General features: G+C 35.2%; 1 protein-coding gene and 2 pseudogenes across 2 annotated transcripts; 1 reads left to right on the top strand and 2 right to left on the bottom strand.

Annotated features, from left to right (window-relative positions):
• Positions 1 to 1394: 1394 nt before the first annotated feature.
• LOC104750101 (aspartic proteinase CDR1 pseudogene) lies at positions 1395 to 2606 on the bottom strand (annotated as a pseudogene).
• A 4240-nt stretch (positions 2607 to 6846) lies between these two features.
• Positions 6847 to 9105, top strand: LOC104750099 (pentatricopeptide repeat-containing protein At2g28050 pseudogene; annotated as a pseudogene). Its single transcript, XR_015585335.1, has one exon. The product of XR_015585335.1 is annotated as a pentatricopeptide repeat-containing protein At2g28050 pseudogene (transcript).
• A 2474-nt stretch (positions 9106 to 11579) lies between these two features.
• On the bottom strand, positions 11580 to 14589 carry LOC104750098 (chaperonin 60 subunit alpha 1, chloroplastic). The gene is made up of 8 exons (XM_010471843.3): positions 14263 to 14589; positions 13757 to 13940; positions 13546 to 13667; positions 13255 to 13462; positions 13025 to 13170; positions 12638 to 12944; positions 12101 to 12552; positions 11580 to 12009 (listed from the first exon to the last, which is right to left on the bottom strand). Exons 1-8 carry the CDS (start codon positions 14314 to 14316, stop codon positions 11722 to 11724), a joined length of 1761 nt encoding a protein of 586 aa, XP_010470145.1. The 5' UTR covers positions 14317 to 14589; the 3' UTR covers positions 11580 to 11721.
• Positions 14590 to 20029: the final 5440 nt, after the last annotated feature.

Raw genomic sequence — 20029 nt, 5'->3', positions numbered from 1 at the left:
AATATTAATCTGGATCATGGTAGAAATGATTAAAGGCATAATAAAGTAATGTATATTTTTAAATAAGTTAACGTCACACCAATACATTTGGACAATAGTAGACATGATATGATAGCTCGACCCAAATTGAGAAGTAGAGTTACGAAAATTATTATCCACTTTAACGGTACTATACACTGCGATCAAATAATCTAGTAACCAACCCTGACTACTGCCTATAGTGACCAGCTACTAGAATCTTAAATCGTTATATTCATTAGCGATCAATTTAACGCGTCGACTGAATTTTATTAAGTACTAAAGTGTCTTTGTTGTTTTTCAAGAAATAACAAAATGAATCTTGAAAAACTTACGTGACATGTTCGTTTTGTAATCGTTGGGTTAGTGATCGGTGACACAAAATAATAACTACTTGCGGTTTAAGTAAGTGGACACAGACGACTCTGACATCCCCTCTAAATATAGTTGCAGCGACTATAAAAGTATTTTATCAAACACCAACAACACCTACATCACTTCTAAAAATATTCGCAGCGACACCTTCTCTATTTCTTAACCGTTCCCTGTTCTGATGCAGCGATCATAAAACGAACACCGCCAACACCACAAGTATATTAAGATTGGTAAAGAACACCAATTATCTTATTTAATTAATCAACATATTTAAATTATAAGACATCTTTCTTTTGCAGGCAGACTGCAATTACTTAAATCAGTCATCAATAGCACCATCAATTTCTGGAATTCAATCTTCTTACTACCCAACAAGTGTCTTGAAGAACTCGAGCAAATTTGCAGTTTCTTTTTGTGTAAGGGAGTATATGAGTCAGCTCGTGGAGCCAAGGTTTCATGGGAGATAGTTTGCTCACCTAAATCATGGGAAGGACTGGGTCTCAAAAGACAGATAGACTGGAATCAGATCTTTGGTTTGAAGCTGATCTGGTTGATTTTTTCTTGACAAGTTAGAAACAAAAGAAAAATAAAGAAGGCTAACTTGACAAGTTTGAATCTCTTGCACGTACTTAAACTTCATATTTCCTAGAAAAGTGTATATTTGACCATATATGTGAGGGCTCAAACGGCTTGGTCGGTGGTGTTAACTATCACAACTTGTGGCTGGCTTTAAAGAGGTTATTTTACGTTTTGTAGATCTATTTATGTTCTTCTAATGCTAATTAAAAGCTACAAATGTAATTAATATATTATCTTTTGAAAGGTGCTAATATTTGCCAATAGAACATTAGAATCTTTAAGCCACCCCATCCATGCCTAGAATAATATCTAACTGAAGCGCGTAAGTAACTTTGCATATAATTCAATGAAACATATCCGAAGGTGTGAAAATATATAATAGTAAAAATTAAGTTCGAAAAAGTCCCTCTTGGTTTGTTTCTTCAACTCCACAATGCAGAACAATCGGTGGGCTTAAAAGAAACCAGCAGTGAAGAAGAATCATAACTCACCAAAAAATTATTCTGTGCCCTGTTCCCAAAGATAGCTTCTTGTTTCGAATTACCACATATAACAGCCATACAAAACAGTCCTCCTCCCTCCGATTCCACATACATATTGTACTTTTCCAAGACAAGATCCGCACCGCCAGAAAAATGCATTGTGATTACCGGAAATATCTCTATGGTGTCCGAGTTGTAGCACAACATACTAGTGTCAACTACTCGATCCGCTTTCACAACTTTTTCCACTGCCTCTCTTACTAGGTTACAGTAGCTTTCAGGCAAGAACGTGTAAGTGGTTCCAGAGTCTATCACTATGTTCCCTTCCAAGGCATGAAATGGTGTCCCCAATGTCTCAATGCGGGTGTCCCCAACGCTGACCGCGTCTAGGTTTAGGTAATAGAAACCGGGTTTTGCTGTGGTCATAAACATAGTGGTTGATACAACCCCATCTCCTGCTATATTAGCATTCCCACCAAAGTTGATCTTACTAGTTCCTTTACCAGAGAAGCAGTAAGAGACGAAACCTGGGTACTCCCCTCCCATCTGAGTGACGAGCGATAAAGATCCCCAATTTAGACCAACAATGCCCGAAGAACTCGGGGACTTAAACCCTGAGCTGTTGTGGCTACAACCAATAATGGTTTTAGGCATTACAAAGAGTTCCCCTGAAGTTGAATGGATCGTGACTGTCTCGGTCGCTAAGGTTCCCTTGGTATAGCTTCCGTCTGCGTAGACAATGTCGCAAGGACAAGAGTGCCCGTGGCATCTTTTCTCTTTGAAGGTTGAGGATTTCGAAGGGTCGAATATGGGAGCGTATTGGTCGTAACAGTTAGTACAAGGCAAACATTGTGTCCATACGAGATTGCTTCCTGTGTCTAAGACAGCTCTGATCTCGAAAGGAGGAGTACCGATATGTAGTCTCATTAGATACGTGGTGTCATCAAAGACGGTGTTAGCGTAAGGTGATCCGAGCTGAGTATCAGAACTGACTCGAGAAGAAGATGAATTGGAGCGACGCTGGATCAAGTCGATGGTGAAGCCGTGAGGTGATGATGCTTCGGTTGTAAAGATAAAACATGTTATTAGGATTTGAAGAAAGAGAGCGATCATCGTAGTTGCAAGAGACATGGTGGTCGAGTATTTTTTTTTGTTTTTTTTTTTTTGGGGGTTTTGAGACACACAATGCTATGTGAATCATTCATGTACAATTTTGTCATCTGCGTCCAATTTTGTTCTTTCCATTTTTAGATGAACTTGGGGGAAAATTTAACATCTTGTTACTAAGTTTTACATTTTTTCCCGGGTTTTAGATTGTTCCTTTGGTTTACTTTTCATTAATGGAAATTAGATGATCACTTATAAATCTTAGAAAAATTTTAGATTCTTTTTTTTTTGAAAAAAGGAAGCTTTCATTCATATTAAATCAGAGCTACTGAAAACAGGAAATTCAAAGATCTCAAGGTTTAAGTGGTGAAAGAGGTTACAAAGAGGGGGAATCCCCAAAGCCTTGCAAGTAAAAAAGAGTCATTGAGATAGAGTCCATGAGAGCTATGAAACAGTCATTAAGCATCGCCTTGGAACATAAGAGATCACAGTAGCTCGTTTGATCACCCTCGAACAGGTCAAGAGGTGACAAGATAGTCATGGTCAAAAGACATAGTGACGTTATGGAAAGAGTCAAAGCCAAGAGACTCACCAGAGTGAGAATCACTAACATGAGCAGCGCAATGGCAAAGGTTATGTAGACCAAGGCTTGATGGTCAAGGGAAGGTTGCTTCAGCATCCACAGTGAAGGTTCCGGATTAGCCTGGTAGAGCCATGGATAACTTCTATAACAATCAAACCGTGTGATGAAGATGGTACTGAAGAAAGTTTACTTGAACTTGTCGGATAGAAGCTATGGGTTACAGGGCAGAAGACCATAAAACTTCAAGACTTTAACAACATACCATGCAAGTGAAACAAGAGCCATAAAATGCCAAAGATAATAGTAAAACCGTAACAATGGAGGTGAGTTCTCTCTCACTTGGTGCCCTTGGCCAAGGAGATTAAGAACACCACACAAAGCATGTAGCGAGTTTAACAAGGAGTGATAAGGTACAGACTTTGTCTCAATAGTTTCTATCATCACAAATCTGTGGTAAAAACAAATATGTAGCAGATTTGTTGAATAAATCTGTAGAACAAATATGTAAATCAAAAACAAATCCGTAAAAAATCATATTTGCGATAACTATGAAATAAAATATATCACAGATTTGTCTTACAGATTTTAATGGTATTTTCGTGATAATTTTTTTACAATAAAGTTTATAAAGGGTATTATAGAGATTAGAAAAAAGTAAAAACACTCTAGTTACTTTTAAAAGATATATGTTACTCCAATTATTAATTTTAATATAGAGGTTATTCTAATTATTTAACTTATTTTCCTATGTATACTTTTATAGATATACTAGATTAGGACCCGCCCGATGTGCGGGTTTAGAGTTTTTAAAATGAAATTAAATTTAACAAAGAATTTAAAATAAATATTTTTAGTAAGTAAAAACTATCTATAAAAGTCAATAGATACACTGAAGTGTCTAATGTGGTATTTGGTGTAAAAAGTGTGATTATGTGGTTGAGACTATTAACCACGTTTTCTTTGAATGTCCTCGCTCTTGTGAAGTTTGGGATTTATCTCCGACTCCTGTCTCGTCAGAGGGTTTTCCGTATGAGTCAGTGTACTCGAATTTGTACTTTTGTTTTCTGGAGTGATAAGTTAGCCTGTGAAGAGGCGCTCTCTTTTATGGCGGTCATGTCAGCTCCATCTCTGTCTTCGGATGGCCAGATTTCTTCACCTCGTTGTCAGATTGATGGTTCTTTGAAAGCAACCAATTTGCATTCAGGATTGGACTGGTGGTGTCGCGTTGGTGAAGAGCGAACCTTGTTGTTGGGGGCCAAGTCTCTAAGAAGGAGCCCCTCCCCCTGCATTCAGAGTTAGAAGCGTTGTACTGGGCCATGGAGTGGATACGTGCTGCACGGATCGCTTGTCAACATTTCGAGGCTGATTGTGCTGAGTTACTCATTATGGTTCAGTCCCCTTAAGATTAGCCGTCCTTCTCCAATGTGCTCGATGAGTTCAACTCGCTGGAATCCTTCCAACTATTCTCCATCTGTTGGTTCCCGCGTGCGTCAAATACGAAGGTGAATTGTCTTGTCCGTGTTTCGCGTTCTCTTATCTCTGAAGTTTCTTTTGTAAATCCCTTCCCTCCGGCTTGGGCAACTAACAAAGGAAATTTCTTTTTATTTATTGTTTGCATGAAAAAAAAAAGTAAACCTATACACTTTTAGTTAAGAAAATATTTGTAGATGAGTTCAAATTTATTAAAATTAAATTAAATTTAACAAAGAATATATATTTATATAATTATTTTCGTAAGTAAAAACAATGTATAAAAGTAAAGAGATAAAATTTTAGTTATAGAAAATAGTTGTTTTTTTTTGCCTAATGTATATTCATTTACAAAATCTACATTACCACTTGAAGTGTATTTGTACACACAAATATATTTTAACAGTTTCTTTTGTAAATCCCTTCCCTCCGGCTTGGGCAACTAACCAAGGAATTTTTTTATTTATTTATTGTTTGCATGAAAAAAAGTAAACCTATACACTTTTAGTTAAGGAAATAGTTGTAGATGAGTTCAAATTTATTAAAATTAAATTGAATTTAACAAAGAATATATATTTATATAATTATTTTCGTAAGTAAAAACAATGTATAAAAGTAAAGAGATAAACTTTTGGTTATAAAAAATAGTTGTTTTTTTTTTGCTATAATACACTAATGTATATCCATTTACAAAATCTACATTACCACTTGAAGTGTATTTGTACTCACAAATGTATTTTACTATTAAAATATACTCATTATTCTTTACTACTACCAACAAATTGTCTTTATGAACATATTAAATAATCTATTGTATGTCTCTTCACTTTAACATTTTTATAGTTACAAAAACGCATACGTTAATCTTACATACTCCTATCTTATATGTTACAATAGTAGTCGTTTTAAATAAATTATTTGATTGGTGAAAAAATATGAAACGATCTATTTTTATTTTAAATCTTTTACTTCAAAAATCTCTTTCTTTATGTAAAGGTAAGTATTTACATTTTTCTAGAAACAGTAGTTAGTTGTATAATTTTCACAATCATATTTTTTTATCTTATATAAAAAGTAATCATTTTTCTTGTAAAATTAACAACTTAAAATTAAAATAAGTAAACAATATTACAATTTTAAAATTTTTGATATATATATATATAATTTCCTTATAATGATCTTTTTTTTATGGTAGGTTTTGAATTTTTACATTTTTATTTTCTAAAAATTTAATAATTTTAGAATTGACATGTGTCAACATCTGAATGATATAATTGACACTGTCAAGATCTTGTTAATTAGTAATTTTGACATCAACCTTTATATAATAAGATATATTTTTTTGTTTATTCCTGTAAACTCTATAGTGCATCTCACCAATATTTCAATAAATTTAAATATATTTTGTGTTGCTTTGATCTTTTTTATCCTCGTTATCTTTTGTATAATAGTTGTTTCATTTTCTTTGTTTCATACTCTGTTTTAGTTTAAGACGATTAAAAAAAAATCTTATAATAAATTTAAAAAAAAATAATTTCAAAACACACAAAAAGTTTGGATTTCTTATTTTATGTTTTAAGTATAATTTTAGTGGTAAAATTTAGTGTTTAGAGATTAGAATTTAAATTTGAAAGGTTAGTTTTGAAACATATTAATTTAAAAACTTTATTATTGATATGTTAAATACTTAAATTTAAAACTCACATAAATTGCCTGGGCAAAATACCCGGATTCGAATATCCGATCCAAACCCGTATCCGAGATTGTAAAATACCCGAACAGGTTCTAAATCTCTAAATCCGAAAACCCGAATCCGAACCCGATCCGAACCGATATCCGAACGGGTATCCGAATATACCCACATTATTAATATATAGTAGTAATATATTAATAATATTTATAATTTTAATAATATAAGTGTTCAAAATATTCAGTTTTTAGATATTTTTGATAATTTAAAGTATTTAAACTGTTTATTAGTAAATTTGGGTAAAAAATAATCTAAATTTTTAGATATATTACGTATTATTGAATAATTTAGACTAAATTAGATACTATAATTTTGAGTTTTGTGAACTTCGGATAATCCGAATCTGAACCCGAAATACCCAAACCAAACCCGATCCAAACTCGAAGTCTAGAAAATACCCAAACAGGTTCTATACTTCTAAACCCGAAAACCCAAAAATCCGAATTACTTAAATCGAACCTAAACGGGTACCCGAATGCCGAGGCGTGTCATAATTGTGATGACTTTTTTACTCTTTTATTCGAACTTGTCTTTTTAGTCACCCGAAAACTAGTTTAAGAAATCGTGTCGTTTTCATATTGGGAAACCTAACATCGTGCCACTTTTTGACGGCCGGTCTAAATTTCCAGCTCTGATGAACGGAGGTGGTGATTGAGCAAGAGCTGCCGACGAGACGATTCGATGACTCTGCAAAGGTTCCTGAAAACCTTAAAGACAGCTAAAAGAACTTATCCATTCTCAATCAACAAGCTCATCCTCGATTCTTCCTCTACAAACCAAACTCTTGATTCGCCGGAAAAGCCACTCTCCGACCTCAACCTCTCCACTTTCCGCCGTATTTTAACCGACCCAGATGTCAAATCCTGGAAATGCGTCTCCTTGTTCAGTTTCATCCTCGAAAACCCTTGTCTTTTCTCGTTCCAACCTGACCTCAGAGCTCACTTGTCTTTAGCTTTCCGTGTCTTGTCAGAGAGGAGATTCTCAGATGCGGTGAAACTGATGAAGCCTGTGGCTATTGACGACATTCTCAGGTACCCTTTTAACGCAATCGTCTCTGCCTTTGTTGATGAGTGTGGTGGTTGTGATACGAGAGTTGTTGCGAGGTTCGTTAATTCGATGGTTATGGTTTACTCAGACAATGATAAATTCGATGAAGTTTTTGAGGTTTTTGAGTATATGAAGAACAATGAGGTTAAGGTTAATGAAAAGACTTGTACTTTACATCTGTTGAATCTCAAAAGATCTGATCACATGGAACTAGCTGTAGATTTCTTTCGTTTAATGGTTGAATCGGGGTTAGATGTTGTATCTGTGTACTCTTTAACCGTTGTTGTTTCGGCGTTGTGTTGCAATGGAGAGATCACGAGAGCAAGAGAACTAGTTGAGGAGATGGTGCTGGTTAAAGGGATTAAGCCTAATATTGTTACATTTAAGTCGATGATAGATTCTTGTGTCAAAAGATGGGGTTTTGAAGAGTTGGATTTGGTTCTTAAGTTAATGGACAAGGAAAGTGTGATGCTTGATCTTGATACTTACAAGATTTTGATTGATGGGTTCACTAGTTATGGTAAGCTTGAAGAAGCAGAGAGGTTGGTTTCGAAAATGCATGATGAGAAGCTAAGAGTGGAGACTTATCTGTATAATTTGATCATGGATGGGTACTCTCGGTTCGGTCTAGTGGAGAAAGCGTTTGAACTACACAGCGAAATGAGTTCTCGTGGTGTTACTCCAAACAAGGATACGTTTTGGGTGTTGATGAATGGACTCTGCAGAGCTGGAAAAGTGTGTGAAGCGATGAGATTGTTCAGCGAGTTGCGAGTGAATGAGTTTGAGATTGATGGAGAAATGTATATTACGTTGACTGAAGGGTGTTACAGAGCAGGAATGATAGATAAATCTTTGGAAGTGGTAGCTGAGATGATTAGGGAAGGATTCATTCCTGATGGTACAGTATTTGAAAGATTAGCTGATGCATTGTTTGAAGTAAACTGTAAAGAGGCACAGATGATGGTTACGTTCGTAGTTAAGAGTGGCATTAACCCAAAACCTTGTTCTGAATTTGGTCCGACATGATTATGTGGTCATAGAGGAAAAGAACTTATCTACTTTCTTATTACCTAAAGACTGAGATGACTCACCTGTGCCCTACCAAGTCTCCAACTACACCTGTGTCAATGATATGGTAATCTACCTCTACTAATACTCGAAAGGATAGTGATGTGCACAAAGTTGGTTCTATACCTCCAAAAGATGCAAATATATTAGACATTCTTGAAAGATTAGTGGTTCCGGAAAATTTTTTGGAGTATCAGTGAGTCTACAGTAGACGATGATTTAATGTAGAAGGTGAATAATGATGAAAATGAAAGGGAATGGTGATGAACAAAAACAAGGTGGAAAAGGAATGACGACGACGATGAATATGAGTTTGATTAGGTCCATGTTGCTGTGTCTTCCATGACAACTGAAATTAGATTTAAGGAGATTGCTTGAAGATTGATTTCCTATTTTGGATCGTGAGAAATCAAGGTTGCAATGTCTAGAAGCTTAGGGGGGTGTATTCAAAATAGGATTTTGGAGGATTTATGATATTCAAGATTTTAGGAGATTTACAATGAGTTTTTAAGGTAGTTTGGTGGATTTATTATTATTTTCTATTTTTGAAAAAAAAATAGTTTGTGATTTGATAAGATTTGGTGAGACTTATAACTGGAGTTTTAAGAGATTCTCAAGTCCAGAAACGAGAGATATTCATATAACATAACACAAAGATTAAAACAATAAAATACGTATAAAACAATATAGCATAACTCAAAGATTTCAAGAACAGAGAAACTTATCCTGAATGAATCATAATACACTTCCGTAAACAGCCCGATCCATTGTGTAGCTCCGCTTGAGAAGGTCTGTAGCAAGAGCAGCCCAGACAAACGAAACATATTCACATGAAAATAACAAATGATCACACGTCTCCAAATGAGCATTACAAAAACCGCATTACACATCGGAATCATAAAAGAGAACTTAGCTTTTAATATTATCTTTGCTTTTATGATTCATTCACGGTAATATACACATCGTCTCCAACACAATAATACTTGTCTGGGCAATATACACATCGTCTCCTAATATTATTGTGTTGAATAATATTATCTTTGCTTTTAGGTTTACAAAGATTTCCGTAAACGAGAGAGTATAATAGAACAGAGGTTGAGATAATAGAGATAGAGCCTAAAATTTTTGTTTTTATTGCAAACTCGTAATTTGTTTTTTTTTTTTAAACCAATCCTTCAAAAACACACTTTGGAAGGTGGGATTTTTTAAATAGGATTTCCCTTACAAAAATGTACCCAAAGTCTCTCACAATCCCTATTATGTTTTCTATAAAAAAATAGAATTTGGTTTTGAATAACAGTGGATTTGTTATGATTTTTGCGAATTGTTGATTGAATAACAGTGGATTGTGAGTGATTTTGAATGATTTTTAACAAATTCCATATTCAATAACAGTAGATTTGAGATGTGATTTTAAAATCACTAATTGAATAACAGGGGATTTAAAAAAAAATCACAAATCCTCCAAAATGATGTTTTGAATACACCCCCCTTAATGATTGTGGCTACGTCGATTTTACAACTGGCAGGGCAAAATATCTGAACCCGAAAATCTAACCTGAACCCGATTTAAAATAGTTTTGAACCCGCGAACTTTAAAAATAATCAATTGGATGCTTTTAGTAAATGAATCGGGTATCCGAACCTGATTGGATATATCCGAACACCCGAACAAATATCCAAAACAATCCAAAGTTATATATTCCTAACAATAGTTTGAGTCAATAATTTACAAGTTTTGTAAGTAATTTTATAATCACTATTACAAGATAAATTAGTTGTCATTTTCATTTTCATATGATAGTTTAGATTGATTATATGATTCTAACTTTAAATTTGATGTCTAGTAAGTCAAAGAACTATTGGCTTGTGCCTTGTGAATTTGGTGTTTTGGTATTTAGAATTGTCCTTTTCTTTTCATGAATTCAATTTTGTTTGATAATTTTGGTTATTTTTTCTTGATGATTATAATCATTTGGATGAATTTGAATTTTTTTCTATCTTTTTCTAAATTTGGATTGAAAAACTTTCAAATCCGATCTGAACTGGAAATATATTTCAAGGTTTTGGATATAACCCGAAACTATCCATACCCGATAAGTGTTTACCGATCCCGGCCCGAAATCTAAAAATATTTGAACGAGTCTTATTTCTCTTAACCCGAAAACCCAAAAACCCAAAAAAAACCGAAACACGTAATCCAAACCCGAATGGATACCCGAATACACATGCTATTGGAAAAATCTTTCATTAGTTATATGTATGTTTTGATTCCCCGAATTAGCTAAAAGATCATCCATATTGACTGTTCTGTTTTTAAAAGGTGGTGTGTAATAACAAGTGATGTTTATTTTAACATGTGATCGTAGAGATCTTAATGAAATAACTAATTTTAAAGTCGAAGTTTCTACAGCCAAAAATAACAATCGTTACCAAAGTACCTGCTGAGGTCAGGTGACAACTGGTAGATGGATTATAAAATGCTGATCAACCAACTCTATGTAAATCCAACTCCCACTATACTTGGATGTACATAAAGGATTATAGTTCGTGTAGTCAATATATCCATCCTTATAATCCCATCTTTGATATTTTGAAGCACATTATTCAAACTTAAAAGTCTCTTGATGTCTTTTCGAATTATTCATAAAATTGCTATCTACTCTCCCTGCATATATAAAATGTTTGGTCGAAGTAAGTCAAAAGCGTAAGTACGTAGCCAGTTTTTAGGCCAACTCGGAACAACAATATTGATGTTTCCTAGTAAATGTTTCCAGAGTTCGATTTCATCATGGAAAATTGTCGAAAACTATGATCTCGCTGCTACAAACAGTTTCGATAATTCTAGCAACCTTCTTATAATATACCAGCAGACACAACCTTTCATTGATGTTCAGTAACTAACAACAAATTTAACGAGTAATTGAGTACACCAAGAAAACATATTCTTTTGAGTAAATTGTGAACCTTAATGTACATTTGGTCTGCATATGTCTAGTGTAACAAGAAGACTTGTCCAGAATCATTCTAACTCTTTTGAATGTCCAAGTTTTATTTCTGCTACTTCCTTTGTAACACTAACAACAAATCAGAAAAATCCTTGGACAAAAAAAGATAATTATTTCTCGTTATTGTAACAAACTAACTCATTCCCCCAAAAAATAAAAAAAAATTGCAGATAAATGGGGATGACAAATGTGCAAAAACCATTGTGATGATAAGGTGGGTGCTTGTGTTTATGATTACACCATGAGACCCTCAGGAGCAGCAGCAGCAGGAGCCTTGGGTTTTGGTTTGTCGACAACAATGGCCTGAGTGGTCAGTACCATTCCTGCTACGGAAGCAGCGTTCTGTAGAGCACATCTTGTCACTTTCGCCGGATCAATCACTCCAGCTTCCAACAGATTCTCGTATGTATCAGTCATTGCGTTGTACCCAAGCTCCCATTCGCTGAACATAATCTTTTCGACAACAACCTCTCCTTCGATTCCAGCATTCTGTGCAATAAGTGCAGCTGGTGCCACCAATGCCTGAACTCAAAAAACATAAACCCATATAAGATAATAGTCACAATTCATCACAGAACTAAAAGAATCAAATGCTCAAAGTTATGAATCTTACCTTTTGTACTATATCAGCTCCCAAACGTTCATCAGCATCCTCAAAGGTCTCCTTAATGGCGGGAATAGCAGTGGAGAGATGGACCAAAGTAGCACCACCACCTGGAACTATACCTTCCTCAATAGCAGCAAATGTTGCGTTCTTTGCATCCTCGATACGGAGCTTACGATCTTCAAGCTCAGTTTCGGTTGCTGCACCGACTTTAATGACAGCAACACCACCAGATAGCTTAGCGATTCTCTCAGCGAGCTTCTCTGAGTCATATACTGAATCAGTCTCGAATAATTCTTTCTTCAGCTGAGCAATCCGAGCTTGTAACTCGTCCTTGGAAGCTGCATCTGCAATGAGGGTAGTCGAGTCTTTGCTAATCGTCACTTTACGGGCAATACCCAATTGATCTATGGTTGCATTTTCAACCAGCAAGCTCATGTCACTGGCTAGGTACTCAGCTCCTGAAGAACATACAAAAAAAGATAGAAACTTTAGAGCACAACAGAGAGAACATAAAGATAAACCCAAGTGAACTCTGGAATTTACCTGTCAAGATTGCAATATCTTGAAGCATGGCTTTTCTTCTTTCTCCAAATCCTGGAGCTTTAACGGCAACGACGTTAAGGACACCACGGAGCTTGTTCACGACAAGGGTAGCTAAGGCTTCACCAGTAACATCCTCTGCAATAATCAACAATGGAGCTCGAAGCTGAGTGGTCTTCTCTAAAATAGGGATGATGTCTTTGATTGCAGTGATCTTCTGATCAGTGATCAAAACCCTGGCGTTCTCAAACTCAGCTAGTAGTTTCTCAGGGTTTGTAACAAACTGAGGCGAGATGTAACCTCTGTCAATCTGTTATTCAAGGTAAATAAACAAGTTAGCCATTGAGAAATCAAATCAGAGTTGAAGAGAATTAAAAAAAAAACTCATACCTCCATCCCTTCTTCAACTTCAACAGTGGTCTCGAAAGAGGATGAAGATTCAATGGACAAAACACCATCAGGTCCAACTTTGTCAATGGCATCAGCAATCATTGACCCTATAAGGTCATCATTTCCAGCAGAGATAGAAGCAACAGCTGAAAAAAGAATGGAACAGATTGATTAGTAAACGCAATCAACATTGCTGCATCACAAGGTAAAGGTCTCTGCAAAGTTAGTACCTTTGATGTCATCACGACCTTTCACAGGCCTAGCTTTCTTCTGAAGCTCTTCGATCAGACCTAGCACAGTCTTATCAATTCCTCTCTTGAGGGAAACGGGATTCGCACCAGAAGTGACGCTCAACAATCCGTGTTTAATGATCTCCCGAGCAAGGATAGACGCAGTGGTCGTCCCATCACCAGCCGAGTCATTAGTCTTACTCGCAACCTACCACATAACAACACCAAATTTACCACACCGTATTAACAAAGACAATAACAAAAGCTACATGCTCTCTCTCTCACACAAACCTCACGAATAAGAGCTGCACCAGCGTTTTCCATGGCATCAGGTAACTCAATAGCCCTTGCAATGGTGACTCCATCATTCACCACTTTAGGACTTCCAAATTCATCCAACACAACATTCCTCCCTTAAGAAATAACGAATGAAAAAACATCAAGATAAGTAAAACACAGAAGGAGATTGTGAAAATGTAAAAGAGGTAATTACAAATCATACCTCTAGGTCCAAGAGTGAGACCAACACAATCAGCAAGCTTGTCAATACCAGCTTGAAGAGCAGCTCTAGAGTGCTGGTCAAAAGCAATCTCCTTTACATTTGCTCTAACACTAAAACGTCTGTTTGCCCTCTTGTTGTAGCTTACTCTCTGACCTTGCTGCTGACTTCCTCCTCCCAACTTACTCTGCACACACACACACACACAAAAATGAATAAAGCATATTCATTTACATTAATCTCAATCAATTTCATCTATTTCCCAAACAAAATTAACCATTTTCTCACCAACCCAGAAACCAAAAAGTGAAAAACGATTAAAAACAGAACAAAGTACAGGTCACATCCAGTGGAAAGACATCTACTTTCTTGACAAAACCCAGAAACCAAGTAGAGTAAACCAATTGAAATTAAACAAAGTAAAAGTCTCAAATCTAATTGTAACAGGTACTGAAAGATAAATTCAATTTCTTCTGTGGTAAGATAAAAAAAGGAACAAACTTTGCAACCTGACGGGAAGAACAGAGGACGGAGGCTGAAGAGAGAGCGTTAGCAGAAGCCATTTTTTCAGAACAAAAGCTTTTTTTTTTTTGTTGTTGTTGTTGTAGAGGAACGTTCTGGATTGGTGTGGATAAGGAAGTGGTTAGTAGTGCAAACGAATAGTGTGAGAGAGGGGAGAGGCTTAGGGTTTATTAGATAAATGATGGAGTTGGAGAGTAGCTGAGAGAAAAAGGATCCAGAAGATTCGTAAAGAGAGAGAGTGAACCGTTGATTTAGAAACAAAATAGGCTTTTCACCTACTTTGATTCTTTTTCTATGGGCCTGCTTTGGTTTTACTGTTTATGGCCCAAAACTAGATATAGTATTCTTTTTTGTGTTTCCAAATATTGTAGTTTACACTTAACAGGCGAAACAAGAAATTTACATGTTTAGAAAAAGGTCAAAAACAAGAACAAAAATATAGTGGAGTGGTTTCATATTATTTATTTTAATTTGTATAATTTTATAAAATATTTTGTCAGTAGTTTATGTTACATACTCATTTTTATTTTACTACTAGATAAGGGTCATGTGCAGGTTTTAAAATTGTTGAAGAAAATAAATCCTAAACCCTAAACAAATTTTTAAAAATAGAAAAAAATATATTTCTTGAAGTAAATATTTTAATAATTTTAGTTAGAGAAAAAATCATATTTGTATTTACCTTCATACACTCATTTTTAATTTTACATTTTAAATATATTATAACAATTATTAAAATAATCTAAAGCTAAATTATATCCCACCAAAAATTTTGCCAAATACTCATCATTACAAATATTATTATTGTCAAATTTCAAGAACATTTCACAACTTATTACAAAATATTTCACATGCAAAGAATTCATCAAAACAGCATATAATTAATAACCATGTACAATTTTACTGTATGTTTTATCATTAATATACGCTCTAACACCCAAAATTATTTTATTGTTAAAGTATGCTCTGTATCACCACCTAAAATGTCTTTTAAAAAAATTAAACAAATTTTATGTTGCTTTACTTTCATTTTAGGATAATTATAGTTCTTATAATTACTAAAATTGTTTTGTGACATAATTTTTTTAACCAAAAATTTTACTACTCCAAATATATTTTGGATGAACAACTGGTGAAAATTATCTACTCGAGTACAATGATTTTATGACCAATCCAATAAAAGTTTTTCATTGTGAAATTGAAAGAAAGTTAATATAACATAATAAAATTAAAAATTCGAAATTATAAACAAATCAAAATAAAAACTTTATAAACAATCAAAAAAATAATATATGTCATAATCACGTTAAAGGATCGATGACCTGTTTACTCCTCAGAAGTATCGCAATGTACCAAAATTACTTAGAACTATGAGCTCGTCTCAAATATTCTCGAATCATAAGTTCTCAACTTATTTCTACCCAATCAAAAATTCTCGTATCTTTTTCTAATATCTGGGTTTAAACGGTTTACAAACCAAATCCGATAAAAACCATATAAATCTGGTTTGAAACCAATTTGAAAACGGTTTACAGTTCTAACTTCCTAAATTTCAAAATCGCTTCTCAATTACTCGATCAATTATCTTTTGTTTCAGTACCGGAATCATTGACATTATCCAGAAGAAAAAACTCTAGATTTTGACCAGAAACATCAACCATCGACTAATCTTCAAAACTTATAATGCTACTAAATGTAGAATCACTTCTAGAACCTCCATCAGTATCTCCATCCCCGATTAATTTAGCGGGCTTTATATATTTTGATTCCATTTCATTGCATATGATAACTTTCATTGAATAACATGCACGAATAAAAGACACACAATAGATAAGCAAAATTATATCAAGAAAAAAACAAAGATCAAAGCTTTCGATATAAACATGTAAATTTATGTAGATATAATGTTATTTTCTTAATGTTATTTTCTTAATGTTATTATGTTTAAAAAAAAACAATTTTTTTGACATAAATTATGTTATTCGTTTTAGATTTGTTATTCCCTATTTATTGATTAATAATAATATAAATATTTAATGAATTAGGTTTTTTTTAATAAAAGTTTTTTAAAAAAGTTTTTTTTTTAATATTAGAAATTTGTGTAAAATTTACACTTGTCACGATCTGGTGAGTTAATAATTTTTGAAATTGACATGTTTCACGATCGGGTGAGTTAGTAAGATTTTCTTCTTTTAAAATTAAAAATTTGTGTTCTTCGAGTAAAAGAAAATTAAAAATTTGTGTAAAACTGATACAACCATACTTTATATAATAAGATTTTAGACGTTTTTTTTTCCATTTAGAATATTTGTAAAACAGTTTGATATGTGTACTATATCTAGAAAATAACGATACCTTACTACAACATGACTGGTATACTAATAAATTATTTCTAACGTTTTTAATATCAAAGTTTTGAATGATTACGATGGTCGAATGAACAAATTTGTTAGTATTTTAGTATATTTTTTTAGGGTGAACAACTAACTATGGCAGACTAATTTTATTTATATATAAAAATAGTTTGTGTTTGATCTAATAATGATTTATTTATCTATTTTTTTTGTCTACATAACGACAAACATAATTTATAAATAAAAAATATAAAAATTATTTATTATACAGGAAATTTATCCATGTTAACGGCTATAATTATTTTGGATTCCATATAACTTACATAATTTTTTTTTTGACAATTAAAGCACAAAAGAGCTAATTGAGTAGAAAATTATTTACATAAAAAAAATGGTGGAGATATTTGTACTTATATTTGCATTTATAGAAATAAGAGATAAAGAGAAAAATAAATTTCTCTCTATAACGCCCCGACCGCCACCTATTAGTAGGCTTCATGTCCAATTCTAGTCCACGGGCCTACCTTCTTTAATAGGCTTCACAACCTTTCACTAGGCTCGTGAGCAATCCATATCCGACAGCCGGTTTGCTACGTCCGAGAGACTATTAAAGACTTGTTACCATCCCCACAAATCACCACATGATCTTTTTTGTGTTTTGTCCTCACTCGCACAGTTCCGACAATCACTTCCCAGAAAGTTACCCATCCCAAGACTACTCCAGCTCAAGCACGCTTAACTCTGGAGTTCTCTCAGGTCTCTTGACCGAAAAGATAAGTGCGCGCCAAATCAATTATTTTAAACCTCTCCGCAAGTCTCTGAAATTGGGGTGTCACAATTCACCCCCACTAACAGATCGCAACGTCCTTGTTGTGCACCAAGACCGTCACCCCTGACGGTGTGAGCCTACTCGACTCCACACACGTCTCGGTTCTGCTCTTATACCACTTGTAACTCCCTAACAGCCACCTCTTAGTGGCCCTATTTCCAATCCCAGTCCACAGGCCCACCTTCCTTAATTGGGCTCACGACCTCTCACTAGGCCCGTGAGTCCATCCATATCTGACGGCCGATTTGCTACGTCCGGGAGGCTTTTAAAGACTTGTTACCACCCTTACAAATCATCAAATAATCTTTCCCTGTGTTTTGTTCTCACTCGCACAGTTCCGACAGTCGCTTCCCGGAAGGTCACCCATCCTAAGACTACTCCAGAGTTAGCTCAAGCACGCTTAACTCTGGAGTTCTCTCAGGACTCTTGACCGAAAAGATAAGTGCACTTTAGTGACATAGGTGGCCAAATCAATTCTTATAAACCACTTTGCAAGTCTCTGAAACCGGGGTGTCACAATTCACCCCCTCTAACAGATCGTAACGTCCTCGTTGCGCACAAAGACTGTCACCTTGTGACGGTGTGAGCCGACTCGATTCCTCACTCGTCTAGGTTTGACTCTACACTCGTCACACTCCCTCTTAATCTTGATATCCTCGAGATACGTCGAAAAAGGTGACAGGTCTAAAGGGGAAAACACCATCTTCACCAAGTCTGAGCAGTCTGTAAAGAAAGCCACATCCTGAAATCATGCATCACATGGGCCAGATGAAAGTTTCTACTTCAGCATGCAAAGGGTATAGACTATTCCGGAAATTGAAGACTCCCACAGTTGGTAGTGAATTTTGGAAAGATGTAAAAAAATCATCCTTCACTTGCAAAGGTATCACTTTCTTTCCAAGATTCATCGATGACACATCAATAACCCGAAAAACTAGTGGGTAGGGAAACATCAGCCCCTCGCAGCCGAGGGGTAGATACCCTCGGGGCCGACGAAATAACCTCATCCTCACCCTCACCCTCAACCTGAGCCTGTTGTCATATCGTCACCTCACCTTCGACTATCCGAACAACCTCCTCCGGCCGCTCGTCAATATTCTAAAAAAATCGTGCATTTCTCGTCTCCCAGATATATGACATAAGCCAAGGGAAAGCTGATACCGCAGAATTTGGATTGTTAGAACCCAAAAAGTGATCCACACACTACAAGAAAACAGGCGATTAGCGACTACACTATTCGTCGCTTTGTAGTCGTAAAAACTATGATTACGACTAAATAGCAACTAACGCAAGCAGTCGGAGATCAAGAGTCGCTAATTAATGTAGTCGTATATATAGTCTTCTTTTTGCGAGTACTCTACGACAAAAACTTGTAGTCATTAGAATGTCATAAGGTCGTCGTCGCATAGTCGTTAAATTAGTGACGATTTTACGACTATTGTGTGATTAAGTATCACAGCCAAGTGGTCTTCTTACTGTTGTCGGTTTTTAGTCGTATAATTGTGGTGACTTGTTGGCAGACAACAAACTGACTATGGTTTTCGTAGTCGCTATATAGTCATTTATCTTAGTGACTTTGAAGTGACTATTTAGAAACTACATTACGACTATTTGGCCACTGATGTTGATTTCAGAATCTGAATGTTGCATATACTAATATCCCTTTATCCTCCTCCTTTCATTCTTGTATACCAATTTAAATAGAATGATTAAAATTTGGAAAGATATAATATTGAAATATTGAAATATAGAAATACACGTTCAAGTTACAGAAATAAAAAAGGTCATAAACACAATCTGAAAGTGGCAATGAGTTCATCCAATAGAGTGAGATTGAGTTCATCCAAAAAGAGTTAAGACAGAGAACCTATTAAGCAAATGTTGATGGAGTTGGAGTTGGATCATTTTGGGGAAGAGGTTCTGTGGTTGTCTCTTTAGCTGAATGGCTTGCAACGAAATTCTGAACCCGCGGATCACATTCCCTCAGAAACTCCTCCACAATGCAGAATTGGTCAATCTTGTCCTTGGGCAGCAATAACTATGGATTGCTCAGCTTCACGCGCAGAAATTTATGCATCACGCCTCAACAAATGAGCAGCATGTTCTTCTATCATGCGTTGAGCTTCCTTCAACTATTCTTGGAGAGCCACAAAGGTAGAAGAGCCACATGCTTGCTTATGCTTTCCATTGACAAGGCAGTACTTGAGGCTTCCAACTCCATAAGGTGTTCCTCATGAATCCTTCTCAGTGGACTTGAAAATAAGAGAAAAGTTAAGATTAGAGGATGGCAAATTAAACTCCAAGACTATAAAGGTGTATTGGTTTTTAAAAAAAGTAACCTCAAGGAAAATTTCTGTATATTCTTCTGTTGTGAGGTCCCGTGGCCATGATTCTCCATCTGACACAGCAAAAGACTCTGCCTCGAGCTGAGACAACCTCTCCTTAACAGTCTTCTCGTATATTTCTGCAATCTTCTATGCCTTCCGATCAACATATGTACCATCAAGCTTTGTATGTGCCTTGATAAAAACCTCACCAAGTCGGACTTCTCTTGTCAATTCCTCAACCTGC

Source organism: Camelina sativa, chromosome 16 (assembly GCF_030686135.1).
Source record: "Camelina sativa cultivar CO46 ecotype springtype chromosome 16, ASM3068613v1".
Lineage (NCBI taxonomy): Eukaryota > Viridiplantae > Streptophyta > Magnoliopsida > Brassicales > Brassicaceae > Camelina > Camelina sativa.
Note: the sequence above shows the minus strand (reverse complement) of the source record. Positions and strands in the feature narration are given on the sequence as shown.